The 26,493-nt window shown below is 49.5% G+C and overlaps 8 protein-coding genes across 8 annotated transcripts; 4 read left to right on the forward strand and 4 right to left on the reverse strand.

Annotated features, from left to right (window-relative positions):
• Positions 1–844: 844 nt before the first annotated feature.
• Positions 845–4,365, reverse strand: K444DRAFT_523986 (uncharacterized protein; the record flags this gene model as incomplete). Its single annotated transcript, XM_024874329.1, has 3 exons — positions 845–1,847; positions 1,900–3,758; positions 3,805–4,365. 3 exons carry the CDS (start codon positions 4,363–4,365, stop codon positions 845–847), a joined length of 3,423 nt encoding a protein of 1,140 aa, XP_024739282.1.
• A 1,157-nt stretch (positions 4,366–5,522) lies between these two features.
• On the forward strand, positions 5,523–7,790 carry K444DRAFT_557419 (uncharacterized protein). Its single transcript, XM_024876782.1, has 2 exons — positions 5,523–5,845; positions 5,925–7,790. Exons 1-2 carry the CDS (start codon positions 5,608–5,610, stop codon positions 7,547–7,549), a joined length of 1,863 nt encoding a protein of 620 aa, XP_024739283.1. The 5' UTR covers positions 5,523–5,607; the 3' UTR covers positions 7,550–7,790.
• Positions 7,791–8,586: 796 nt separating this feature from the next.
• K444DRAFT_610455 (uncharacterized protein) lies at positions 8,587–9,498 on the forward strand. The gene has a single exon (XM_024879751.1). The coding sequence runs from the start codon at positions 8,838–8,840 to the stop codon at positions 9,291–9,293; it is 456 nt and encodes a 151-aa protein (XP_024739284.1). The 5' UTR covers positions 8,587–8,837; the 3' UTR covers positions 9,294–9,498.
• Positions 9,499–11,538: 2,040 nt separating this feature from the next.
• Positions 11,539–12,375, reverse strand: K444DRAFT_717009 (uncharacterized protein; the record flags this gene model as incomplete). Its single annotated transcript, XM_024888395.1, has 2 exons — positions 11,539–12,176; positions 12,306–12,375. 2 exons carry the CDS (start codon positions 12,373–12,375, stop codon positions 11,824–11,826), a joined length of 423 nt encoding a protein of 140 aa, XP_024739285.1. The 3' UTR covers positions 11,539–11,823.
• An 808-nt stretch (positions 12,376–13,183) lies between these two features.
• On the reverse strand, positions 13,184–14,219 carry K444DRAFT_340699 (uncharacterized protein). The gene has a single exon (XM_024872023.1). It carries the CDS (start codon positions 14,134–14,136, stop codon positions 13,270–13,272), a length of 867 nt encoding a protein of 288 aa, XP_024739286.1. The 5' UTR covers positions 14,137–14,219; the 3' UTR covers positions 13,184–13,269.
• An 881-nt stretch (positions 14,220–15,100) lies between these two features.
• Positions 15,101–15,414, reverse strand: K444DRAFT_610456 (uncharacterized protein). The gene has a single exon (XM_024879752.1). The coding sequence runs from the start codon at positions 15,373–15,375 to the stop codon at positions 15,175–15,177; it is 201 nt and encodes a 66-aa protein (XP_024739287.1). The 5' UTR covers positions 15,376–15,414; the 3' UTR covers positions 15,101–15,174.
• A 1,242-nt stretch (positions 15,415–16,656) lies between these two features.
• K444DRAFT_557422 (putative F-box/WD repeat-containing protein pof10) lies at positions 16,657–20,695 on the forward strand. Its single transcript, XM_024876783.1, has 2 exons — positions 16,657–17,175; positions 17,246–20,695. The coding sequence occupies exons 1-2, from the start codon at positions 16,767–16,769 to the stop codon at positions 20,425–20,427; spliced, it is 3,591 nt and encodes a 1,196-aa protein (XP_024739288.1). The 5' UTR covers positions 16,657–16,766; the 3' UTR covers positions 20,428–20,695.
• Positions 20,696–22,700: 2,005 nt separating this feature from the next.
• K444DRAFT_340743 (uncharacterized protein) lies at positions 22,701–25,199 on the forward strand. Its single transcript, XM_024872024.1, has 3 exons — positions 22,701–22,984; positions 23,137–23,185; positions 23,238–25,199. Exons 1-3 carry the CDS (start codon positions 22,808–22,810, stop codon positions 24,809–24,811), a joined length of 1,800 nt encoding a protein of 599 aa, XP_024739289.1. The 5' UTR covers positions 22,701–22,807; the 3' UTR covers positions 24,812–25,199.
• Positions 25,200–26,493: the final 1,294 nt, after the last annotated feature.

Consider the following 26,493-nt stretch of genomic DNA (forward strand, 5'->3'; position numbering starts at 1 on the left):
TAATTTTCCTTCTCCAGTTCAATTTGATAGATAGTTAGCTATTCGACGGTTTTTTGTCTCCCTGTACCAGCGGCGGTTGGAGTCCTCCTTCTCCCGAGGGCGGAAAGCTTTTTCCTCGAGTTCATGATGAGCAAAAATCGACTGATCTCCTGCAATGTCTTGATTATCTGTATCCATTCCCTTGTTTTCTTTCCCTGGTATCAACAAACGGTGGGACACACCTTTCTTGCAAGGGTGGAAAGCTTCTTCCTTAGAAACTCGAGTAATCAATGAATGACCTATTTTCTGCAATGCCTCGACTCTCTGTGACTACAAAGTGGGCCTAGCACCAATCAAATGCAAAGATTATCAAAGCAAAGGCACGGCACAGCAGGAACGTAAAGAAAAGGGGGGCGTTTCCGAAGATCTGTCGATCTGATTTCCACTCAAATGTACACTCAGTAGGCCCGAGCCCTCTATCATCTAGAGCCACCCGCCCACCATCTGTCTCTAAATCTCTAGTACATAATACAAAGTTGCCCCATGCATTTACATCAAATTCAATCCTGCAAGGCACAGATATGATTAGATCACCAGGGAGCAAATAGCCACGCTGCTATTCCATTCATCCCCACGGAGCCAAATGTAGGAGGCATATGCAAAGAAAAAGAAAAGGCAACAATTAGACAGTCCACCGAAAACGCCGTAGACATGAGATGTACCCCAACGCCATACTGCAAATCAGCCTCCGTCTTTCGTTTCAAATCAATCGTATCAAATCATGAACTTCCCTCTGTAAACGCCGACCAACGCCACCATCTATCAAACCCATTCATTTGAATTTTGGATACTTAAATTTTAGAAATTAAACGCCAACTCTACCCTTCTTTGATGCCGGGGAAAAGGGGAGATTGACGACATGCGATTCTTGCATCTTCCGCTTGCGAGAGGAGGGGGTTGCGTAGTCGCGATCGTCGTCAATGACTATCGGTGTGTTCATACCAGTTGTCTCAACAGTCGTCGCGTCCGTCATACTGCCAGCTCTTGTACTCGTCTCCCGTGACAGCTGACCGAATCTGCTCTCATACGCAAGACTAATGCCGTCGGCGAGATCCGAACAGAGCTTGGCGTTTCTAGGGTTCTCCTTGAAATTGTGGGTGCAACTAGAGCATTGGATGTAGAAGGCTTGTTCCACGTCGGGGTAACCAAGCAGTTCGTACTCTTGCAGAGTATTGCCGATGAGAATGGTTTCCTCAAAGTCCATGCAGTCTTCGCAGTATGCGCGCTCACACCATCTGCAGCGGTAGAGCATGCCGCCTGCATCTTGAGTTCCCTGGTGACAATCGAAGCACCTATGTTGAGGACAGTTAAAGGACCAGCCTTTGGCCTTAGACTGGTACTCAGGTTCGAGACATTCGAAGTGGTAAGCTCGAGGGCACAATTGGCAACAGTGCAGCTCACCACCGTCAATGCAGACCTGGCAATGCTCTTGAGGTATGATCGGGGTTCTCTTCTCGCGCTTCCGCTCCGCAAGACGAGGATCCTTGCCAGCCATCGTCGGAACTGCCTCCCAGTCTCCGCAGTTCATCGACTCCTTCGAGATCGCGAAGCCGTCGACCATGATGGTGGTGTTCTTGCCCACGCGTCGGTCTGCCTTGTTGAAATACTCTGCAGCGATGTCTCGGTTCGTGCCCTTCGCCATCTTCGCCAACTTCTTTCCCTCGAAGATCGATGCCTCGACACGCTCCATCTCGGAAAGCCACGTTCGCTCTGCTTCCTCATCAACTTTTGCATCCGGGATAGCATCCTTCTTCACGTTGACATCTGCCGGCTTGTCTTTGCACATCGCAACGGTCTTCTCCCAGTCCCTGTATAAGTTAGCAATATGCAACGTACGTACCAGTCGAAAATCAAACTCACCAAGACAACATCTCGTTGACGTCAATCTCAGGTCTTGAGATGGCAGAGGCACCACGGCGTACCAATGTCATGAGTTGTATTGTATTGAGCTGAGGCATATCCTCGTCTTCCGCAGCTGCAACACCTTTTTTACCCTTCTTTCCAGAGCCAAACTTGGTGTGGATGTCTCGCATGGCTTCTGTGACCTTTGCCGAGAGGTAGAGCTTCTTCTGGATGCGCCCCATCATCTGCTCCTCGACTGTTCCTTGCGAAACAAGTTTGTAGACTGTGACAGGATTCTTTTGGCCAATGCGATGCGCACGAGCTTCAGCTTGAAGAGTGATTTGAGGATTCCAATCTTGGTCAAGGAGAACAACATCAGAAGCCGTAGCAAGATTGATGCCAAGTCCACCAGCTCGTGTAGAAATCAGCATGACACGGTAATCACTGTTGAGATCATTGAACAGTCTGATACCTAGGTTGCGACGAGCTCGATGGGTTCCACCATCGATGCGCATTGAGCGGAATTGCGAGCCATCACCACCTCGGAGTGACAGAAGCTCTTCAACCAAATCCAGCATCTTGGTGAAGCCGGAGAATATCAAGATCTTCTTCTTTTGCTTAATGACGAGCTCGTTAACTAACTTATCCAGAACGATGAATTTTCCAGACGCTGTGATAACGTGATCGCCAGTATGGTATGGATCTGGTTCGGCATTCAGGATCTGGTAGGGATGATTGCAGACTTTCCTCAATTGCATGAGTAGATTCATCAGTTTTTGCCAGTCAGATTTCTTGCCTTCCCTAGCTTTTTCACCTTCATGCTCTCGCTGGACTGTCTGCTCAAGAATCGCTTTGGTCTCCTTCCATGCATCAGTGCCGACCAACTCATCATTCCCGAGGATTTCCAGTGCCTCGGTTTCAGCTTTCTCCATTTGAGCCTCGCGCTCTTCAATCATCTTGAGGGTTCGCATGCTCTCCTCTTCCTTGTCTTTCACCCCCTTGAACAATTCATCCAGGAGGCCTTGATCGGCTTTGGTGATCATGCGCTTATACCAAAATGTCTGCATGGGTGAAAGCGGGACGAACAAAAGGACTTCGGTCTTTGGTGGAAGATTCAAATCAACACCGGGGGAATTCTTCATCCGGCGAAGCATAATAAGCTCAAGCAGGCGACGAGCATCATCCAGGACAGTGCTTGAATACTGACCCTTGGAGAGATTGAATGAAGTGTCGAATAGCTCATTGGTCTTGTCGATAAAAACTTCTGGGTAGAGCCAATGTAACAACGACCAGAGTTCGGAAAGGTTGTTCTGCAGAGGGGTTCCGGTCAAAATCAAGCGGTATTCGGCCTTCAGTCCTTGGAGAGACTTCGAAGTCAAAGACGCATGGTTCTTGACAGTGTGGCCCTCATCGAGTACGACGTATCGCCAGACGAAGGCAGTCTTGAACCACGACTGTTCGGCCTTGAAGGAATCATATGTGGTGACGACCAAGTCAACGCCAACATCATCTTCGTCTTCGGAGTCGGTATCCAGAGAGATGACAGTCTTGCCAGCAGCAGTTCGTCGGGATTTGATTTTCGCCTTTGCTTGGGCAGTCAGGTTGCCGTAAATGTCCAATTCTCCAACCACAATCTTCTTCAAGCGATCTCGTTCGTGCTTAGGGCCGTGGAAGCGAATAGCCTTCAAACCGGGTGTCCATTTCTTGCTTTCGGCCATCCAACTGCTGAGGACCGAAAGAGGACAGACAACCAAGAATGGTCGTTGCAATCTTCCACTGCCAGCCTTTGGGTCATGTTCCTTCAGGTATTGGATGAGCGAGAGCGTTTGTAGAGTCTTTCCAAGACCCATTTCGTCACCGAGAATTCCAGACAAACCCTGTTATGGTCAGCTTCGATATCTAGTGAATATGGAGAATTCTTACATTTCGATGAAGATAAACCATGAAGGAGAGGCCGGAAAGCTGGTATGGCTTCATGACGGCGGTAACTCCGCGAGGTTGACGGTCGATCTCCTCGTAGGGAGTAGCGGTGGGCAGGTCTGCTAGCTCAGCAGGAGATAACTGTTCATTCTGGTCGACCAGCTTCTTGACATAGTTGTGCGGAGGCAAGAGCGGGAGCCAGAAATCCTTCTTGTCAATGAGGAACTGGTTTCTGTATTTGGCAGTCTTGCTTGCAATCTCCTGTCGAATGGCAACCCTCGTGCTAACCACCGGTGTTACGTTGATTCCATTTATGTCCGCTCCAACCCCATTCTGCTTCGATGACTTGGGTCGTGCAGGAACTAGCTGGTAGAAGCCATTCTCGCTCGCCTTCAAGGAGGTATTGGGTTTGGGTTGTCGCAATCCCGATCGTGACCGCGAGGGTGGTGCGTACTCGATGGTCTCTTGGTCTTGAGGAGGAGTTTGCTGTGGCGCTTGAATTCGGAGTTCCTCGTAGTCATTGTCGGTCAGATCGATCAATTGTTGGCTCGGAGGAGTCTCCATCGGCGCAGATGATGATTCAGACTCAGTATACTTGACTGGAGTCCTTGGACGAAGAATCTTATCGGCTCGTTGGGTGGTATCCATCTTGTGTTCAGTTCTGACGCCTGGAAGGAACTTGGCAAGGATACTCGAAGCAGTTGTGCGCTGAACGACAGGCGTCTGAGCGAGGGGATCAGGAGAACTCGGGGACTGCATGTTGATGATTGTTGTATGTGGTCAATGTGGTCAATGTTGCACAGATGGTGAATTTGTTTTGAGATGAGGCTGAAGTCTTCGCGGAGTATTCACGAAAACGCGTGCGCCGGCGGAAGTTGCAGGGAATTGTCTGCGAGCAATTCCATTGACTTCTCGGAGTATGCCGGTTAGGGAGACGTAGATCTTGTGGTAGATCGAGTCTTTTCCCTGTTGGGACCGCAATGCGCATTCGGTGGAGTTGGTGAGGAGGCTGAGGGGTTGGAATGTGAACAGGTAGAATTTATGACTGACTCGGCTGCATTCGGTTTCGCGTTCGCCTCGCGTTTTTTTATTAGATTCACTCCAGCGAATCAGATCATTGGATTGCGTTCTGCCGGGGAAAGGGGTTACCGAACAAGGCGGTCAGGGGATTCACTTCTGAGATTGTATGTATGAATGAAGATGAGCCAGATACGGCTATAAATGTTATTTTTTCAATTGTGGGAAGCACATTTTGCCAAGCAGGTTTCTACGCCTTTGTCCTCTATCAATGCACAGCAACTTCTGTAAGTGGTACCCTTGGCTTTCTCAGCAGTTTCTGAAAAAGTAAACAACGAGGCCACTTTCGACCAGTATGAAATTAAGCAAGTGTAGCTTATATGGAAAGTATTCCAGCCATGTGCAAACTCGTCCTTGGAACAAATTAGTGCGTGTTCAATCTATGTGACTTCGGAATATACTCAGAGCGCTTTAGCATGTGAGAAATAGGTATATTTCCAATGCATCTAAGTCAAGCAATGAATTGGACAAAGAAGAGGACCGTTTTATGTTGTCCGCAAGCCAGCAGGTCTAGCTTTGAATTTCCAGGGGGTGGATATTATGTCATAACACGTGATCCATATTCTCCCGGCCCGATAGAAATTCCATCTCGGCCCGACCAATACTCCGGGGCGCCTCATTGTCTTCCTCAAGAGCTCAACAACCTCAGCCCCACACATGTGCTTGTCGATGCAATTCTAATGAGACTTTGATCTCTGTGCATCTGCACTTAACAAACCATTTTTCACAATGGCGCCCTACTACCCTCTCACTATCCACCGGAGCGATGGTCAATTCGAAGTAGCTACTAGATCTGGTGTGAAGGAAGTCAACCAGCCCACTACACAGCAGATGAATGACACTCCAGATGCCAATGGAAATGTCGATTGCTATAAGAAGCTGGAGGTCGATGAAGCTAAGCATGTGGATTGGAGACGGAAGCTTGGTGGCATGTTAATGCATCTGCTTGGTGGAAAGGCGCATGCTGGTAAGCGTCACTCTTTACATAGCATCATGCGCCAGCATGCTACTGCGTAGATTCGCGGACCACAACTAACTCTGCGCAGACAGAAACTACATTCTCAAAGAGTTTCCTGAAGGCTATGTACTGTGGGAGCATGTCAAATACAATGTGGAGAAGGCGGGAGCAGAGAGCAAGAAAGAGAAAGGCAAGCACGCAGCTGGTGTCTTTGAGCGTCAGGATGCCTACCTATACGGACATCCGCAAGGACGAAAGAAGAGGTTCAGAAGCCCCGCGGACTTCTTTCCACACCTTCTGTGGCTTGCGACAGACGAAGACGGTGATCCCATGAACTGCTCCTGTAAGATTTGTTCACCAGATGGGGATGAGGATCCAGAAGCATTCTCTGGCAAGAGTGAGCTCAAGACTGAAGTCAAATTTCACCCCCCAACGTTGTCCGCAGCACCAAAGCCAACCACCAACTACACGCCATCCTCTTCTACCTCCGCGGCGCCTTCAAAACCTGCATTTCAGCCTGGCCCAGCCACAATGTCGAAGGAACAGACGGCAGATGCTACTCCGGGTGGGAAATACATCTACCGTCCAGGTGAACTCGTTTGGTTCAACAATGGCAGCAATTGGCGACTTGGAGTTATTGCAAAGAGGGGGCTGAAGAACAATAAACCCCGATACCTCGTACAACCTCTCTCGAATCCCCATCAACAGCAGAAATATCAGATTAAGGAGGATGAGTGCCTTCTTCGACCATGGCTAGCTTGGAGTGTGCCACCTACTACAGTCGTGCAACTCAACGATATGATGTTCGACCAGGTTCCTTGGGATCGTGTTGTTCGAGGGGAGTTCGACCAAGCCGGCCACGTTATGGATTATATTGTTGACGGCAGTATTCTCGCTGCAAAGGTCATCGACGCATCATACTCCCTCTTCGAACGTAACGAAAAGGCACTTGCAAATCCAGGGGAGGTTCACTACAATGGAATGTTCTTCGGCGCGGAGAAGATCTGGGTTGGTGAACCTGTCCGTGTCCGCACTTCAGCTCCTGGTGTTCCGACTCCTGATATCGTCGTCCTGATTATCCACAAACTCATTGAGAAAACCACTCCTGAAGGTGCATCAGCCGTCACATTTGTTGGGGATGTCTACAAGTTCGTCGAAATGCCAACACCGTATAAGAACCCCCAAGAGTGGCCCACCAACCCCGATCTCCCTCCACGAATGAGCATGGATCTTCGATACCGCAATGAGATCGCGCATCTGGCGACGACGGGAATGTGGTATGAGTGGCGACTACTTGAACCGGCTGCACGCAAAGGGCTCGCTGATGTCAAAGGTCGCTGGTACGAGACACACACACTTCTCCCTATTCTACGTGGCCCGGACAAGTTTCAGGAAGATGTCAACAAGGGCAAAACAAGCGATGTAGGCCAGTTCATGAACGGGAGACGAGACAACAATGCCGTTCCAGAGCAGAGGAAGAAGAATAGGAGGGATACCTTGGGCCAGGCTGTTCCCCTCAACTTCAAAGTCAGTCGAGGTTTGGATGGTCCGCCTGCAGATGATGTTTTTCCAGACGATCAATCGCAAGCTCAACCCCAACAACCGCAACAGCAGCAGAGACAACAACAAGGCACGTTCGATGGCGATATGTCGCAGTTCATGAATCTCGATCAGGCGGATCATGGTTTCTATGGCAGCGAAATGCAGCACTAAGGAGCTTACACACGGAGTTGGCGTTCTTACAAAATTGCATAGTGGAGTTCTGCTACTTCGCAGGCGCATTTGTGTAGAATAGATACCCATTTCTTGCTAGCATTCGGGGCGCCATAGCTCTGAAAGCTACGTCTGTATCACAGCAGCTGAATCGTAATTGCAGATTGCACAAAGCATTCTATGTCCCAGGCCCAGCATGTGAAACAGTAGAGATTATTCCTTCCTGCTTCGTGCCTTTGTCTCAGTGGCCCTAATGCAAAAAAAAAAAAATTTTGTTCATTTCTAATTCTAGTTCGGAGTACATAGTATATAGAAAAGAGCAGGGTCCTCTCCCAGCGACAAAACTTATCACGATAAAGCGCGATGCCAGAGTGGAGACGAAGATAACCCAGTCTACGTTGCGTAGGGACGTTTTGTCGTGACTCGCGACGATACCAATATGCCGCCTCCCTTACATTTCGCGGATATATAAGACGCTCCCACCATCTATCAAACGACACCTATAAGACTTGCGAATACCAGAGCACTTCCAAATTGAGAGCGCCAAGGCATAACTTTTACAATTGCACACTGAGCTTTAATTCTGTACTCGAAATCTTACCGCCGAATGAGGGCCAAAGTCGGGGTTCGCTGGTCGAGTGACTTGTGGACAAATGACAATGATTTGGAATTTGACAGTAGACGTTATGAGATTGGGTGAAGTTTTCATCGATGAGGAGTAGACTCACATAGGGCTAAATACCTTGAGTTGAGCGGTGTCTCGGAGGCTCACATCTGTAGGGGGAAGAGACACGTAACGTAGCGAGACGATAGAGACGCGAGAGAACTTCAATTAGGGGTCCTATTCATGTCACTTACTTCTGTTCTTAGTCCTACAATTTGCTATTTCTGCCTTTTATTTTCTTTGGATCTAATTGGCCATGTCGGGTTATCTTGAGTGGTGGGGTCCAATGGCTCAGCCTCCAGACATGCCAGGCATCCGCGTAACCGCCTGCGTCTCCTCCCGACCACCGATATTCATCACACAACTCGGAACCTTCCAATACTGTTGATTGACGTACCAGCGTATTAGCCAAAGTCAGAGCAAAGCCTAGCAGAGCGCCATCTTGATATTACCCCAAGCCCGGAATAAATATTACTTTTCGAGGCTCTGCCAGGCTGCCATCACTTCATGACTTCCTATTCCCCCTCTGTTTCTCTGCTTGACTCCTTCTCTATACATCCTCCTGCTTTACGATTCCATGCCTTGAACAAATTCGGGCTTCTGCTTCGATCAATTGCATGAACAATGCCTCCCCAGCCCAATCTTCTCAGCCAAGCTCACGATGCCCTGGAACGACGTTTCGTGCCACCCCTCCCACCCTCAACCTACATCGCCGGCGCCAAACTCTCTGTAAATATCATCATCGCGATTGTCTTTCTTATCTTGATCACCATCTTGTCTCTCGCATGCATCTGCTGTATCTGCATCAGACGATCAAAATCCAAAAGGAGGGCCAGAAGCCTCGCCAAGGAGGCTGCCGAGTCGAAGGCACTGCCGCCGAAGATCAATAGACGTAATGCGAGATTCTTCGGTCCCGGGATTGTAAAGGATGAGGAGTTGGAGATGGCGAACTTTATTGGTCAGAAATTTGGGAAAGGGGAAGTGAGGAAGCCGGAGAGGGTCAGGGGTGGATGGAGGGAAGTTCTCAGGAGTGATTCGAGGTCTGCTGCGCCGGCCAGAGACGGTTTGAGGTTTTGGTGAGTGATAATGAGATTAAGGGAGCAGAGAAGACCGAGAAAGGGGAAATGAGAGGCTTTGGCAGTCTAGAAGGGATCAAGATGGGCAGGAGCACGTGTTTAATTTAGTGCGGGATAGAAAAGGGGTCCCAAGTGATGAGAATTATGTGTCAGAACCAGCTTTCTGAGTGTTGATTATATCATATCATAGGAAAATAAAGGGTGGAGGATTTAATTTTAGATAATAGTTGGTACTATTTGATTTTGAACTTTTTGGCCAGTGAGGACACATCTGGCTTGTTTTGTTTACTGTGAATCAACCCGGCAATTTCCTCCTTCCCTCTTCTCCTCCCCCTCCAAGAACCCTTCTTCTCTTTGTCTCTCTACAGCACATCATGAGTACACAGTGCCAAATCTGCATGGCATTCAAACGCGAAGACCCGGTTGCCATGATTGGTGGTATATGTCACAGCAACCCTCAGGCAGCCCGTATCTTGTTCACCTGACCCAAACAAGACGATCGGGGCATGGATCTGCGAGAATCAATGGCTTGTTGTAGGTACCTTCTAGGGGGCCAGAGAGAACGACTTTGCCACCGTAGGCGTCGTCGGCGACAGGAATATCGGGAATTCCCCGATCTCGAGCAACGACAATGTGCACGCTCGCTGAGCATCAAGCAACGAGGAGGGCGGGAACAGAGGCTAGCGAGAGCTTCATTGTGGTGATAGATAATGATACGAAGCAGAGGGGGGAAATATCGCTGTGTTTATCTATGAAGAAGCTGGAAATTAATAAAACTGCACATCTGCGCGATGACACCGACTTAGAATAAGGTGTGTATTAGCTTAGCCCACAACACCAACACTTCGCACTATTCCTATGAGCAGCGGCATAGCTTCTTAGCGTGCTTCTTCCCACAGAACAGTGGCAGTGGTTTCCACCTCTACTAAAGATTTTTTTCCCCTGTTGGCCAAGAGAATCTGCAGGCACGGAATATGGATGTTCTGGTGCTTGGCGCATTGCATGCTTGAAAGTTTGAAACAATAAGTTCCCTCCTTATTGTAATTTGAGTTTGAATCAGATAAAACTCAGAACTGATTTAATGGTCGCTTTAATAATTCCCGGTCCTTCTCTAATCTCAATGTATAAACTCGCCTTTTATTACATCCATCAAGGTCACATGGTTCGTCATCGCCTCCCTTGCGTGACAGAGCCGTTCTAATAGCCTCTACAAAGAGATCTGTGCCTAACTATATCTGAGTGGATTAAAATCATGTGCTAAGAAAGAGTCAAACTTTTGAAGGTTCCGCATCCACATTCGCGAGGCGTAGAGTTTCGTAACTAGCCCAGACGACGAGACACGTCTCCTTCGATGTATTCCATGAGTCTTGCGCGGTCCCTCTCGATGTAGGCATAGCCTTCATACTTTCCTTGCGGCCATGGCAGTGCTTCATAAAACTAAAACCAAAAGCCATAGAAACACCACGGCTTCAAGGCGTGACGAATCTCACTAGCGAGGCTCCGTTCTCGAACTATACCATAGACAAGGCCTTGTATACCCCTTCGTACAACGATTTATTCATATATACCAAAAGAGGCTACAAGCTAATGGAGCATCCGATGCTATCCACGCCTTCCATCTTCAACTTCTACCAAAGAAATCCATCGGTATCGTGCCTTTGTCATCCATCCATCAATCCATAATTCATGCCATCCATACTTTCCAATTCAAAGACCAAACGCCAATGCTAACCCAAATCGCAAACCACAGCTTCGAGTAGTGTTATAACGAGTCCCCCTCCTCCCGTCCAGAAATCTTGTCCACCTCCCAGCTAAACCTGTTCTCCGCGGGCTGCGGTACAAGAATCAATTCCGTGACTCTAAGACACCACCTACTCGGCCACTCATCCGGCGCCGCGTTGCTCCGACTCAGAGTCCTATCCGTCTCGATCTCGCTGCCCCCACGGATATTAAATCCTCTGCTATCGCCGCTTCTGGTGCTATTGCTTGCTGTCGAGGAGACTACCCTGGCGTCACAGCCTGCACTGCCGCTGCTGCTCGCGATGGGCGAGACGATTCGTGTTCCTGCTGCCATATAAATACTCTGACTCACACTCGGTGAAGTGGCTTCCTAATGAACTGTTGGTTCCAGCGAGATCTGTGCTTGCTGATTCAATGGTCTGTACTGTCCGTCCCTCTGCCCCGATGAGTCGAGGTACTACGGCGGTGAGTCGGATGCTATCTGGTAGTCGACCAGCATAAACCACGTTCACGGGATTGATACGTCTATACCTGGGCGGGGGGTCGGGAGGAGGAGCCAACGGCGAGGTGGGCGGAGACACGAAGCCAGGACTCACAGGTGACGGGTCGACGTCGATCGTCGGAGATGCTCCTCCGAAGACGGGACTCACGGGGGGTTCGATATCAGACGACCGATAATGAGCCACCGGAAGGACATCCGTTTCGTTCTTCTCGACAGGATATATTTCCTGCACTGGGGCCGTCTATAGTTCCATCATTGCTGCTGTTTGCTGGCGTTCGAGTTTCCTCCTTGCTCACTCGTACGCGGAGAGGCCTGCGGAATCGGCTGTCCCGTTTGCTATCGTTCCTTCCCAGGTTCTTGAGTCGCTGTCTAGTTCTGCGGGACCAAGCGGAGCGGGCAACTCGAAGCGCTCGTGTGGTGCGTCAGCTGCTAATTCAGTTGGGTAGTTCGTACTACCGCCGGCTTCGTGAACGAAGAGCTCTTCAATTGTGAAGACATTCACGTTCAGGCCCGGTGCGAACCCCACAACGGATGTGTATAGTGGACAGGCGATCAACATTGGACCTAATGGGGTGGGATTCGAGACGACGACTTTCACGGGTGCGACGGCCACTTCAATGAGCAGTAAAAAAAAGAACGAGGCGGCTGGGATGCGAATAAGAAAAGTTTACGGAGTTTTGGGGACTTCCATTGCGGTTGGTGTTGGGTATTTGCTGTGAAAAGCATGTGGGGAATTGGTGTTTTGGTGGGTGTGGATCATTGGTTTGAATATACCCCGAGACTGGATGTCTGTGATAACGAGTCTATGACGGTGCGAACAATATTGATGATAGATGAAGTACATAGAGGAGTAGTGTTAGAGCTTGTACATTGAGAGGGAAGATGTAAATACTGTCACTCTAAATTGAGTTGAGTTGCTGAGAATTCCGAAATTGCAACCGCGTGACTTCGCTGAGCAATTGATAATTCCAGTATAGCACCGTTTTCAAATGACAGGAATGCAAAGGCACAGTCGCTTTCATCAACTTTTTGGTACTTGGAAGCCGACGGTAGGTGTGCGAAAGGCTTGTGGGGGGGGAGGTGTTCCTTGCTCTTGCTCTTTCGCGAAGCAGGTATGTTTACTCGCAACACTTCAAGAAATATCAACAAACCACCAAACACATAAGTAACGGGAATAAGTAAAACAGAACAAAACAAACAAGAATCATGGCTTCATTTAAATATCTGATGGACGTGTGGAAATTTTGAAGTGTTGCACGTGATACTCGCTAAAGCCCCTTTTCGCTGGTGTCCCACCCAACTCTGCTACCGTCCATCGTCGTTTATTCTCCCACACTCAACATTCCCACCATTCTCAGCCAATTCATTCAATACCTTGGAAAATGGCTTAAAGTTCTGGTGCCTATCTTCGAGTGGGCAAGACTGCAGTACATCTATCTGCCTCCAACAACCTATAAACCTATCACGTCCCTGGGCTGAAGACCTGGTCTGGTAAACAGCTCTTTTTGGGTGTGTATGTAACGTCTAAAGAGAGAAAAGAAGAGAGGAGCGGGGAGCTCGAGCTAAGTACAGGGTGCCACGCTAGGGCCAGGTCATGTGACGCTGACGTCACAACAAAACCCTTCTCCTTCGAAATAAACCCAATGATCTCCAACAGCCAAGCAACACCATTCAAGCACACATAAAACACCACAGGGATGGATAATCCCAAAAAACAAATTCCCCAAGTAACCTCTCCTTAAAATCGTCGCCTCAAGCTCCGACCGCGTGATTTCCGCAGCACCAGCAATGTAAACGGTCCGATCAGCCTGTAGAAAGATACAAGACTCAGGCCAAAACAATAAGTTAAGAGGACTCTCCACCCATGGGTTTTCCATAGGTTGAGTAAAGAGGGGGCGCCGCCGAAGTCTTTGGCTAGGTGGACATGTAGGCCGAGTGATCGACGCCATATTGGAATCTGGAGGACGGGCGGGAGGAGATGGCGGCATGGTGCTGAGGTTTGACGGGACATACGGGAGAGAATGAGGGATAACCACCACGTTGCTTGCTGTTCTGCGATTTGGGGGGGGGGGGGGGTTGCGCCGACGCCAGAGCGCTCGAAGCCTATGTAGGCGATCGTGAGGTGAGTCGGAGAAACGATGTTACGGATGTTGGCGTTGTTTGAGGTTGGGAAAGGGGGATGGAGGTAGGAGAATGTTTGTTTATAGCTTTTGAGGATATTAGTTGTATTTTGGTAAAGAAAAGTGGAGACTAACCCAGTGTAGTATATTATGCAATTCGGTTTCACTTCCTTTTCTTGCATACGTCGCCAGTCTTTTCTGCCTTTCCTTGCTTCGGAAATGATGCGACCAGTCTCGTCGATTCCTTTATGAAACGTGTCAACCCAATTCCGACTGAGCGTCCTCTGGGAGGTCAATATACTGTACCTGTTCCCAATCGCATTCAGAAACCAATTTCGTTCTCCTGTCCAATGTCTATTTAAGTACGGCATCGCTTTAGTAGATTTATTAAGGAACACATACGCCCTCCCAAATATTTCCTTGGCAACGCACCAACATGGTGATTCATGCCCGCTTGGGTGCCCGTCAAAAACCACAAGACGCATTTAATCACGAAGTCTGGGACGAACCACCGCATCCAGCTCTTAGCAACGACGTGGTGAACATGCGTCGGCTTTGATGGCTTCGTAGGCTATGTCTATCGCGGTTTCCCCGCATACTAGGATGAGGACATCGCGCCAGGAAAATTGGCAGTGATGTTTGTATTTTGAAGAGTGGAATACATCTCCTTGATGTGTTCGATTCCAAGAATGCTGGGAATGTTTGGTTCGATGTGGAGACCGATGCAGATTTCTATGTGTGACCATTGGAGCGCCTCCTTTTGTCCATTTTGGGCCGTGTGTTGGACTGTGTATTTCCACTTCTCATTGAAAGAGTTTGGTAAGTTGGCAGTGACTCTGCTACCAAGTTTTAAGTGAGATCCAAGATCAAATTTCTTGAGGTAGGATCGTAAATATTCTACATATTGAGGGAAGGTGATGTGATCTGGGATTTCCCGTTGGAAACGGTGATTGGAGAATGCAATTAATTGTTTAAAGGAGATTAGTTCTGCATTTTCATAGGAGCGATAGTTGAATGTCCATCCGATGCCATGTTCTCTCCTCTACTGTCAAGGATCTATTTTCTGGAGATGGTGTGGCTTGCAATGGGTCTCCGAGCTGTCGTTGATGTTCTGGACTGGACAGAAAAGGAACGTACGCTTCGAAGATACATGTTTCAATTGACCTTTTGGATGTAGATTCTTCCAACGATATCTTTAAAGTCACCAATCTACCAAGTCTATCTGGTGTGATTAATGCATTCCTCCTAATGTTTGTGTTATACCAACTCGCCCGGCGCGATAACAACAACTCGCATGGTTTCCATTCCGGTGCTTTGCAGAATACCCGTTCTGCCACTTGGTTTGGGGGTGACGTTGAAGAAGTACGAAGCACGGTCCGTCATGCAGTACAATTCGAAGCTGCTGGGTACAGCCAGTAAAACGAGGTACGTCGATGGAAATGTACATATCACGACTGGAATTACTTCCCCCCAACAACAATGAATCCTCTAACTATCCCTCTCCGCGACCACCACCCAAACAATCATCTTGCGGCGTTCAACTTCCCTAGTCCCCTACCAAAATTCTCCAACGTCTTCTTCCTGTGCTCCAAAAATTGACTTAACGATGCAAAAACAAGTTCTGAAATGTCCCTTGGCTCAATATTCTTTGCCTCGTATCCTGCCAGCACAAACAAACCATGGTATTCCTGCTCTGTCTTCAATGTATCGTATGGATAACCCATAATCTTTGCCAACAGACATAGCAGCAAAGGAGAAAGAAGTGATGTGTCATCTGAGAGGATTAGATCAAATGCCAACACAGAGCCATTTAATTCTCTTCGAGCATACGTGAGAATGAGTAAACGCGAGGGCGAGAAATAATACACGGTATCGAGAGCAAGAGCCTAGCAATTAACTTCTTCCTGTCCTGCTTCGGCGATGTACGGGACGGTAATTCTTTCACTGCTCTGGGGAATTCATCATCCCACAGTCGGATTCGCAGCGTCGTTGCAGAAGATCTCGATGGCAGGTCATTGGAAGCACAATGTGAAGCGAGTATCTCATTGGCATAACTGTATTGACTGGGATCGAGTGTAATACCGGTGTGTTTGTCGAGCGAAGGGGAGCGCTGTAGGGTGCTTTGATCCGAATATCCCCAAGATGGAGTTGTTTTCAACAATCCTTGAGTTAGATATAATGTCTGATCTCCGCATCCGAATCCAAGGTCCAAGAATGTTCTTCTAGACAAAGGGGTAGAAACTGGATTCCCGCTTTGCGGGAGCAACCCCGCGGTCTCAAAAATTTCCTCGAGTAACGCTTAACATGCCTTTGGAAAATTCGTTAGTGTCCTAGCTTGTCTCTCAGAGTTGAACTTGTTGCACGATTCTGGGGAATATTTACCCTCCAGTACCCCTTGTTGATCCACATAGTTGGCAGCCGTAATCTGATATTGAGACGGGTATGGTCAAAATCACATACCGCGTTCTGAGCAGCGCCATTTCGACCGGATCTACAAGAAGAAAATATGTACTTTGAAATGGGGAAGAGGAATATGCCGATAATCAGACAAACAAAATTTGAGGTCGCTGGCCAACGACGTGTGTTCTGGATGTCGTACTAGACCCCCGGCTGTGACGCCCACTGAGAACAAAATGGCAGTAATGGCAACCCAACCCCACTTTTTAGTATAGAGCACTGATGTGCGCTGCCTCGATTTGTTCATGCGGGTTAATGAGGACTGTGGAGGAGATTTGTGGAGATTGCATTAAAGCACAATTAACGGCATTAGCCATGGAAGTCCTTGAAAACTTCGTGCACTGTTAGGAATGCATATATGGTAAGATCTTGAATCCACGGAGATCAAACAGCAAAGCGAAAGTCACTGCAAGAAATGCTCGGTTTAGGAAGGAAAACGTGGAATAGGGGGAGCTGCCCCGAAAATGACGCTAACCTAAGCTAAATTAGCGTGTCTTCTAATCTTCTGAAATAACATCACCGGAACTTTTCTTCTCCAAAACAACACGAAAGAATCTCGCGACGACCACCACAATCAAGCCTCAAACTCCAACACGAGACTGACCCAGATACCGAGGGCTCAGTCAAAATTCAAACCGAGTTCCCGACCCTCAATTATATGCAACCAGAGCCCACCGAAGCATCAACAGACATCCATCCCCAAATCAACGCCTCGGAACTCTCCAACACCTCCCATCATGGCTTTCTCCCTGCCCATCTGCATCCCGCAGACATACGCGACCCTCTCGAAGAGGAACGCGTCGAGTCACCAGATCCAGGCCACCCAGCAGGCGTTGCGGAGTCGGTATCTCGCGAGGACACGAGTCTGCCAGCGGAATTTCGACGATTGAGACTGGACCAAGGCGTCGAGAACAAACCAAAGGCATCATTTCAACGAATTTCTGAGTACGAGAATGCTTTGTCTCCATCTTCACCGAGGAAGCAGAGTGAAGGCCCTGGTTTCAAAGTAATCAAACACAAGGGAAAGAACGCGTTCGATGGCACTGAATTTGAAAAATTTCCTAACGGTATGCCAAATACCAGTGTCTTTATGAGACCTCGCCTTCTTTTTACTCTTTGCTGACTGATATTTCTCAGAGGTCTTGACCCACATCCTGTCACACTTGCCCGCTGCTTCGCTCTCCGCAGTCTCCCTTGTTTCCAGAAGATTTTACAGTTTAGTCACGACGCCTCACGCCTGGCGTACCGCATTCTCACGATTCTTCCCTGGTCAGGATGCCATTGACGCACTGATACTTCCGAATCGTCGCGGATCTGATCAAGAAGATCGTGAGCAACTTCGATCCGAACGACGGCTCTTCACGAGATTGATCGGATTGGCATCCTGGCGCAGCGAATACATCCTCCGGACTAGACTCTTGCGAAGCTTGGCTCGAGGAAAGCCTGCCCAGATTGCTCCAGGCCATGGGGCTTCTTCTCGTTCAAACAGTGCTGCCAATAATTCCAATGCAGTTGTCACTTACAGTTCACAGCTATTCGCCACTGTCAATCACATCCATGCTGTCTTCAGCAATGGCAAGAAATCTCCACGATTCATTCACGGTACCGATGAGACTGGGACGGCTTGTACCAGCGATCCGAATATTGGCAGAATCGATAGCTGGGGGCTCTCGGACCCACAGGCACTCCCTCAATTTGCGGACCTCTTCGTTAGCGATCAGCAATATGGAGCTGGTGATGGACCAGCCGGCCTGCCGAACTCAATGGATCTCAGCCAGCCTTTTGGCATGATTTACGGTGAAGGGTTTCCTGGAGGGCAATCTTACTTTAGATCTTCAGATGAGATGCGTGGGCGCTTTTTGAGCCAGCCTCCCGTGGATCTGGTGGCTTATGACGCCGGTATCCCCAAAATCCCAGCACTCACCGAGGCTGTCTCTGCAGTGTGGATTGCGAAATCGGGTCCAGTTCTTCACGCGACCGATGGTCTCATTGGTATGCTGACTGGCTCCACATTGGGTATTATAACCGCCCATTCTTTAGGCGCCGATACTCTCAATGGCCGTCGAATTGGACGTGGTCAATTGACCGCGAAATGGGTCCTCAGCCCCGGGGTTCCCATTGTCGCTATCAAAGTTGACGATTCCTATGATTCGAAGCGAAAAGTGGCCGGCAGGATTTGGGCAGTCGCACTGAACGCACTCGGCGAAGTGTATTATCTTACGGAGACCCCTTCGTCCGGCTTAATTGATGGCAGACATGTAGACAATGAGACTGGCCGACATGCTTGGAGTGCTGGTCGTACCGCGTATTGGAACCTGGTTGAGTCATCTCGTCGTGTTGCGAAGGATGATCCCTATCAAGAAGCCGAAATCCATGGAAGCTACTCCCCGAGATCCTCTTCAAAGAAGACCAATCTATCCCGAACCCAGATTATAGCTGAGACGATGGAGATTGAGAAGTTCCTTGGATATCGACCAGCTCATTTTCAAAAGTTTTGTGAAGGTTGGGACATGCGGAGAAGGCTAGAAGTTGACTTTGCAGGTGATGATGGCAATGGAGTCGGGGAAGGTATTTTCGTCATCAAGTGCGGAATCGAAGAGGAGCAGGCAGAGATAAGAAGATTCACGCGTTGGAAGTCTGAGCAAGCTTCTCTGGAGGAGTATCCTCTCCCGAAGACACCTCCATTGGCACCACGCGCAACTACAATGGCCTCTCTCTTCGGAGGAGGCACTGTGATCAGTCCTCCCCGGAACGCCTCGCCAGAAAGAACCCAGAGAAGTTCTCTGTTCGGCGGAAGCACGGTAACAAGCCCAGCAAGAAAGTCATCCCATGATCGATCGCCGAGTACACCCAGCAGTCCGGCCTTCAAGACGGTATCCACAACTCTTGTCGAAGAATGGCGATCTTCAATCTTGTCTTTGAAGGATCATCCGAGCGAGGAGATAACGACAAGTGCAATCGACATGTCCATTTATGCTACGTTGACGATTGCAGAAGACCCTCTGAGCACAGTAAATGGCGAGTCGAACTTCTCGTCGCCCTTTACTACTCCTTCTGATCAAGATACTGTGTCCGGCTCTCACATTCCAGGCCACAGAGCTCGCTTCCTTGCTGTCGGGACTAAGACAGGGGTCGTCATCATGTGGAACATGAGAGGCCCTCAGTCTCCGAATGCTGCTTTGGTGAACGAGTTGCACCCGCTGCGCACTATTTACACGGATTCTCCACAGATATCTTGTCTTGCGGTATCTGCCCTGTATATTGTACATGGTGGTAATGATGGACTTGTCCAAACCTGGGACCCTCTGGCGTCGAATCTTCAACCCATCAGAACATTGAACTCGCGGTTCTCATCCCGAGCTCGACGTAGGCTGGTACAAGCTGAGGCCTCGATCCAGGGGGTAGGTATCAACCTCTACGCTGCTGGAGCAATCATGATCGATCCGGATCCAACAGTACTTCGTGGCATGGTCTCGCTTGGAACACATCTACGCTTTTGGTCATACAGCTCGTCTTCTGCTGATCAATATCAGAGCAAGAAGCGCCGTCTACGTCGATCAGGAGAGCGTGGAAGCAACGGCGGTCCTGATCGATTTACTAATACTGGTCGAGGAGCTTTGATGGATTATATCGCGACCGAACAGGAAGAACTCAAGAAGGAGAAATTGCGCAGATCAAGAGAAGAAGCTAGATTGCGAGGTCGATTTGGCGTTGGCTTGGGCGGACTCAGTGAGGAAGAAGCACTTCGATATGCTGAAATGGTCTCCGCAGAAGCTTTCCAAAAGGACGAGGAGCGACGCATGAGTGATACAGGTTATCTAGCAGATGCCAACGAGAGCTCTGCTACGCAGAGTGTTTGGACCAGCAGCGCCACTGTAACTCCAGAAGGAAGCGTCAAAGGCACGATAGGCTCCCCGCCAAAATACAAGATGGACGATGAGTTCGAACATGATTTGGAGGAGGCTATCCGTCTTTCGCTTCTCGATGGCGTCGACGAAGGCGGAAGGTCCCCGAGAGCTTCTGGGTCTGGCGAGTATGAGATCCCAATCACGTACAAGCAGAAGAAGAGTCGTCGTTCAGCGTCATCCTCGCCATCGACTAGTCAGGCTTCGAAAAATCGAGTAAAGACCAAGGGATCTGGGAGCAAGAAGACCGAACCTATTGCGGCGGATGATCTGGATTTTGCGTTGCAGTTGAGCTTGGCTGAGGCCAAGAGTCATGCCGAGAACGAGAGCCCCGTTGAGGAGCAGCAGGTTGACGAGTTTCCGATCTTGGAGGTCCCTGAGGTTGCTGGCAAGGGCAAGGGGCGAGCGAGTTGATTTTTTGGTGTGGTTCGAGTATTTAATTGCGCTTTTAAGACGCTGGGCTTGCATTTCTTCTTTTCTTGGCCCTTTCAGGTTTGTGCGGGCCTGCTGCGTTTAGTCAAATTCTACAGCTTCATTTTTCGACTCTGCGAACTGTATTTGAATCGAAGTGTGATTTGATTGATTCTCACAGTTCGACTCTGAGCTGTGCCGCGTCCTAACTGCACCGTGGAAAGCCTCCCACGTCACAGGAGCGGTGTATTAGGAATCCAATTCGACTCACAAGCTACAGCCTCACTCCCACCTCACTCCCACCTCCGTCTCATTCTCCTCCATCACTCATCAACTCCCCCTTCTCGTACTGTATAACAACCAATCCCGGCAGTCATTGCACAGCAGGCGTTATTGGGGCTATTATCCCGTGCAGCCAGTCAGCTCCTTCTAACGGGAGAAGGGCTCATGGGATACTCGTTGGCTGAGCCTCAACTCTGTCTGGGCCGCCTCGCTTCGCTCGTCGGTAGCAGCAACTCCGACATACCACCAACTCCCATATTTCCAAATAACTGCCACGCTAGATATTATAATACATTTTATATATGTATATATATCTTAATTGACTTATTAAGCCCCTTAAGTTTTAAGCTATGCGATGCATGGTTGTAGTGTAATCGAATCCCTGCGCATGCCTTGGCAATTGCAGAGCACGGTGTCCTTATCAGCGATCTGCTTACGGAGATGGCAGATACACTTGATGAGAATTATGAACGAGCAATGAGCAATGAGTGTTTCTTACGGGCGTTCTAGAGCTTCTTTCATGTGGTGGGGCGTCTTGCAGGCCCGAAATTTCAATCAAGGTCTCTACAATAAGTGATGGATAAGACTTTGATTATGGAGAATGGTTTTCACGGACGATCTTTGCTGTACTTACTCAGAACGGCCCTTTACCGCTCCGAAATAAAATCAATGCTTCGGAATCGGATCTAAACCAGGCTTTTACTCTTTGCATTGCGTCTGCTAATGCGGCCCATGGTTAAAACCCTAAGTACCGGGATGATGCCGTTACACAACGCATGCTTCTTATGATGAAGGATACTCACGTGTAAAGTTCACGTGGCATGCAGCGCAATTTCTAGCGACAGCTTGCAAGTAATATAGCCTATAACTAGCTTCTCTCACTCTCTCTTTCTTCTCTCCACAGTAATCTCAAGACCGTTTGTAGCGGGGAGTGAGGCGCCCCCAGAGGCCCCTGCACACCCTCAGACCCAGATATCACGTTCCCTCTTGTAAGCAACCTAAAACGTAGCTATACCCAATGTAGGCAAATTTTGCCAAAGATTCGCCAAGACTATGCCAAGATTTTTGCCAAGACTTGGATTTCGCTCATAACGCGGTGTCTTTTGGCCTTGTACGCCTTATGGCAATAGGATACCTCGCTACAAGAAGCATTGGCGCAAGAGGGGGCAGGGGGTGTCGCTAGGCCCCTGACCCCCCACCCTCTACGATTAATGTAATGAGAGAGAGCGCGAGTACCTACGTCACGTGTTTCTATCCGCGTGAACTGGGAAAGTCACACGAATAGGAGGTCGCGGCCATACGTCCGTAAGTCTTGCAACCGGCAGGGATGAGTGCTTAGCCTCAGGACGCCACATGCAGCTGCTAGCAACAAATATTAGGGGCTCGAGAGCCTGTTGCAGTAGGAATACAAGTAGGAGGTTTAACAATGTTTATAGGGGCTGTGCGCTATATTTTGGCCCCTGAACGCCTGCAAGGCCTTGTAGTTACAGCTCTTCCTGGTTGCCGTGCAATAACCTGCCACTTAAGCGAGAAGTGACGCCGACCCTGATAGTTACAAGGCTTCTCGCCGCGACCTCCGTAGGTATCGAGAATGCTATGCGGCGTCGCGCGCATATGTTTTGTCCGTACGTCCCAACTCCCAAGAACCTCGTCTTAAAATCCGGGCACCGGGTACGCCTGGAGTAAGGATTCTAAGTGGTGCTCGTTGTGACGAGCCAATGGCGTGGCGTGCTGCCCGCCCAGCGATGTGGGACGGCCGGGGGAGGCACAAGAGGCGTGTGCTTGATATCAGGAAGGCAACCCAGCTGGTCTGCTTGGCATCTCCACCTGGCCTGTTACAGGGTTCTTTTTGGATTGTTCTCTTACTTAAAGTACCTGGCCTTTGACGCCTGAAAATCACTTGAACCAGCCATGGCCTGTTTAAGTGAGCTGTGTCAGCCAAGTGGGGACGCCAAGCAGGCCAGCTCAACTACATATTCATGTGATGTCTTAAGTCCAGATCCTTCTGCGATCTGCAAGCACATATCAATGTCTTCACCGTCTGTTTTCATCTTTCGTCCGAAGAAAAGAATAGATTCGTTCAAAGTCGATGAAGTGAGGGATGGAGACACCTGATTTTCGCGCGATAACAAAGACGGAGGTGAAAGAGAAGAAGGAAGAGAAGGAGGAGGAGAAGGAGAAGGGGGAGAAGGGGATGAAAGAGAAGGAGAGGGAGAAGAAGAAGCGGGCTAGGAAGCCGAAGGTTAGGACCGGATGTATAACGTGTAAGGTGTGGAGAGTAAGTCCCAACTTCTCGGAGTATCTATTCCTCTTATAGCAATGTCCAACAGCTCTTGGGATATCCTACTAGCAATGTCCAATAGCGGCTGGAACATTCTACCCCCGAAAATACCTGAAAGAAGTATGCTGACTCCGATTTCTTGGGAATAGGTGAAGTGTGATGAGAATCGGCCGGAGTGTAATCGGTGTATCAAATTCGGTCTCTTTGCTTCCAAAGAAAAATCACTCGAGGGTCGACTGACACGAAGCAGGAATAAAGTGTGATGGATTCCTTGTCATTCCTCCACCAAGGGAACAGAGCCGGCCACGCAGGATCTCGAGTCGACCGCTCGTTCCGTATGGGCATTTTCTGAACGATGTCACAATGCCGCTGAGAGAAGTGAATGCGTCGAGGTTTCAGAGCCAGGAGGAGCATCGCTTCTTCCAGCTCTACGTCACGAAGACGGCGGAGCATCTGAGTGGTTTCTATAGTCCTACTTTGTGGAAACAGATTGTGCTGCAAGCTTCAGAGGCCGATGAGTCGATTCGACATGCTGTCATCTCTATCGGCGCTTTGGACATGACTGCCGTCTCTGGCCGCAAACGCACCAATTCAAAACTTTCCAAAGAAATTGAGGATCACCATGTCTTTGCGCTCAGCCAGTACAGCAAGGCGATTAATTGTCTTCGGCAAAAGGTATTTAGTACGAACTATGATTTGCGGACTGCGCTGGTAGCGAGTCTACTTATTGTGTGTTTCGAGACGTACCACGGGAACTACGAGTCTGCGAACCGGCAGACGAGGACAGCTGTCAACTTGATTGCATCGCATCGCGAGGCGCTTCCGCATTCTAGCCGCAACATGAAGAGCGAGATCGAGGACGATCTACGCGCCGCATTCGATCGGTTGGATATCCAGTCGATGTCCCAGACTGATATGTACACGTTGCCTGAACATCTAAAGATGCTGGACTGCAATGCGGACTTGCTGGAAACGATGCCGGCAGTGTTTGAGGATGTCACGACGACGAGGAGGTACTTTAATTTGGTGTGCAGACAGACGATGCATTTTGCGTGTGCGTGTTGGACGGTGCACACTGCCCTTCTCACCCCCCCGCCGCCTTTCTCTCACCCCACCCTCTGCTCAGCGACTCCGAGTAAGCCGTCGTTGAGCTACTTCGACGCGGCAGTCCCTTACACAGCCGAGTTCCTGAAACTGGGCAGGCAGAAGTTCGAGCAGGCGGAACGATGGATGAAGGCTTTTCGCCCGCTGTTTGATGAGAAGCGCAAAGTGAGGGGGAGTAAGGAGTGTCTTGCTGTCTCGGCGCAGCGGATGCAGTACCTGGTTACGTATATTGCACTGAGTTCAATGGGTACCATGATCGAGACAAGTTACGACAAGTACCATGATTTGTTTCGGGAAATCGTGGATCTTGGTCAAGACATGTGCTTCCCGTCTCACCATTTGGATGTGGAGGGGAAAGGAGAGGGTGTTGGAGACGAAGGATCGCAGGAAATGTTCCTCTTTGATCTGCAGTCCGTGATGCCGCTTGATTTTGTAGCGAAGAAGTGTCGGGATCCGGCATTGAGGAGGACGGCCATTTGGCATATGAAGGCGAGGCCGAGGAGGGAGACTTTTTGGGATAGTTTTGTTGCGGCGACGGTTTGTGAGTGGGTTGTTGCGGTTGAGGAGGAGGGAATGGTTGGTGGACTTGTGCGGGAAGAGAACAGGGCGCGGGATATTGGTGTGAGACTTGAGCTTGAGAGTGTGGATAAAGTGAGGAAGGCGAAAGTCTGGTGTACGCTTGGTACTGGCGCGAGGAGGGAAGGGGTTGTTGAGTGGTGAGGCAGATGGTGAAGGGGCGGTTGTGTACAGCGTGGCGTTTGGGTTGGCTTGAAAAGATGGGAAGTTGTTAGATTGAGCAGAGTAAACAAAACCAAATGCACTACAGGTGTTGCAACCATGTGGAGACAGTTGACCTGAGTCGTTCTTTAGGAAGTTGGAAATTCGACCCCTATTGGCCGCCAGCACCCTTGGAGACTGAGTCTGTGAGAGCTGGTGGAGTGGATATTGTGATTACGTTGATATGGGCTTCGAATTGATATGAGTAGGAACCCTCTGGGCGATTAGAAGACCAGGCTTGTTGAAGTTGTTGACAAAGAAAGAGAATAATTGATAGTTTCTGGTGGGGTAGCTACGTCCGCTCTTGCTGACCCTGCCGGATGCGCTTTACCTTACCTCGACTTCTTTTTCTAAAACAACTACCACCCTTCCATACATCAATTATGTCAACAGCAATAGACGCAACCAAACCGTCGTCTTCCTCGAAGGTCAGGGCCGAAGTCCCGCAGGCGTTCCATGACTCCAACCAGCTTCCACCCGAGCTCCAAGAGCTTTTTTGGGGGGGATGCTATTAATGCGACTCCGACACGCGTCAGAATCCAACGGCAAATCTCACCAGATCCTCGGTACTTGGCGGGGACATTGCTTTGACCACTTCCTGGCTCTTCACAGAAGTCTACACACAATATACGTCCCCGTGTCCCATGTTTTTCTGTGTTGCACGCCTGTCGAGACTCCCTCGAGCTAGCAGGTCATCGCTGGAGCCTTGCCTTTGCCCTCACTCTTTCTTAAGTTTGCATAGCCGGACACCGTCTGATAGCTGTCGTAAGGTGTTCTTCGACTTCACCTGGGACATTCTCGGGCTGGGAAATATGGACTTGCCCAATTTCATCCGTGGTGCCCATCTACAAGATCGCCATGTGTTGCGAGACGTTGCTTTCGGGATGCAGGAGATCATGGACCGTAAATGGCCCTGCGGCTCGGTGGGGATCTGCCTTTCCTGAAGCAAATTGTGGCTTTCGATATGCCAGACACGGACAGTCTGCGAAATTCCGGAAGTACGTTTGTCCAGCTCGTCGGATGCACGCATCACTCTCTGTTGTTTCACATTTCCTCCTTCGAACACAACTGGGAGAGATTTTCGTGCTTTGCATGGGCGAAGGAGATGGCGGTGTCCGGACTTGAAGTTTACGGACTGCCTCATGAAGGCGTGGTACAGCAGGAATTTGTAGGAGCCACCTCGCCTCCACGCGGAACATGTGAGGCTTGGAGGGCAGCTCTGGACCTCTCAACCTCACCGCTCACTCTCGCAGAACGAAGCTCAAATGAACTCCTGGAGATCTCTGCCAAATGAATTGACCTTCCCAATCGTGATCTGCAAAACACATCAGCTGATATAACTTCCCAGTCGCGATCTCACTCCAGGAATTCTCGTACGTCATTCCCCTCCAATCACCACCCTGCCCACACCTTCACATCCCATCCTCCTCAACACATCTCCATGGACCCCTCCTCCTTTCCTCCCAGTCTCACACATTTGGCGTCCAATGCACTCCTGCCACCGAGATCTGGTCCGCCACAGTGCCGTGCCCAGACATCTCCTCCAATGACACGAGAAATTCGCCTCCGCGATCTTGGCTTCACAGAAAGACGCGGATCCTCATTCGCGAGAGTAGGGCGCGCTG

The sequence above is a fragment of the Hyaloscypha bicolor genome (assembly GCF_002865645.1).
Source record: "Hyaloscypha bicolor E unplaced genomic scaffold K444scaffold_53, whole genome shotgun sequence".
Lineage (NCBI taxonomy): Eukaryota > Fungi > Ascomycota > Leotiomycetes > Helotiales > Hyaloscyphaceae > Hyaloscypha > Hyaloscypha bicolor.

Excerpts from the sequence above, each read along its gene's own strand:
- K444DRAFT_610455 (XM_024879751.1), top strand. The coding sequence starts at position 8,838 with ATGCCTCCCCAGCCCAATCTTCTCAGCCAAGCTCACGATGCCCTGGAA.
- K444DRAFT_557419 (XM_024876782.1), top strand. The coding sequence starts at position 5,608 with ATGGCGCCCTACTACCCTCTCACTATCCACCGGAGCGATGGTCAATTC. Across the intron at positions 5,846-5,924 it reads TGGTGGAAAGGCGCATGCTG|ACAGAAACTACATTCTCAAA; the intron begins GTAAGCGTCACT and ends AACTCTGCGCAG.
- K444DRAFT_557422 (XM_024876783.1), top strand. The coding sequence starts at position 16,767 with ATGCAACCAGAGCCCACCGAAGCATCAACAGACATCCATCCCCAAATC. Across the intron at positions 17,176-17,245 it reads ATTTGAAAAATTTCCTAACG|AGGTCTTGACCCACATCCTG; the intron begins GTATGCCAAATA and ends GATATTTCTCAG.
- K444DRAFT_340743 (XM_024872024.1), top strand. The coding sequence starts at position 22,808 with ATGGAGACACCTGATTTTCGCGCGATAACAAAGACGGAGGTGAAAGAG. Across the intron at positions 22,985-23,136 it reads TAACGTGTAAGGTGTGGAGA|GTGAAGTGTGATGAGAATCG; the intron begins GTAAGTCCCAAC and ends TCTTGGGAATAG. Across the intron at positions 23,186-23,237 it reads TAATCGGTGTATCAAATTCG|GAATAAAGTGTGATGGATTC; the intron begins GTCTCTTTGCTT and ends GACACGAAGCAG.
- K444DRAFT_340699 (XM_024872023.1), bottom strand. The coding sequence starts at position 14,136 with ATGCGTCTTGTGGTTTTTGACGGGCACCCAAGCGGGCATGAATCACCA.
- K444DRAFT_610456 (XM_024879752.1), bottom strand. The coding sequence starts at position 15,375 with ATGGGTTATCCATACGATACATTGAAGACAGAGCAGGAATACCATGGT.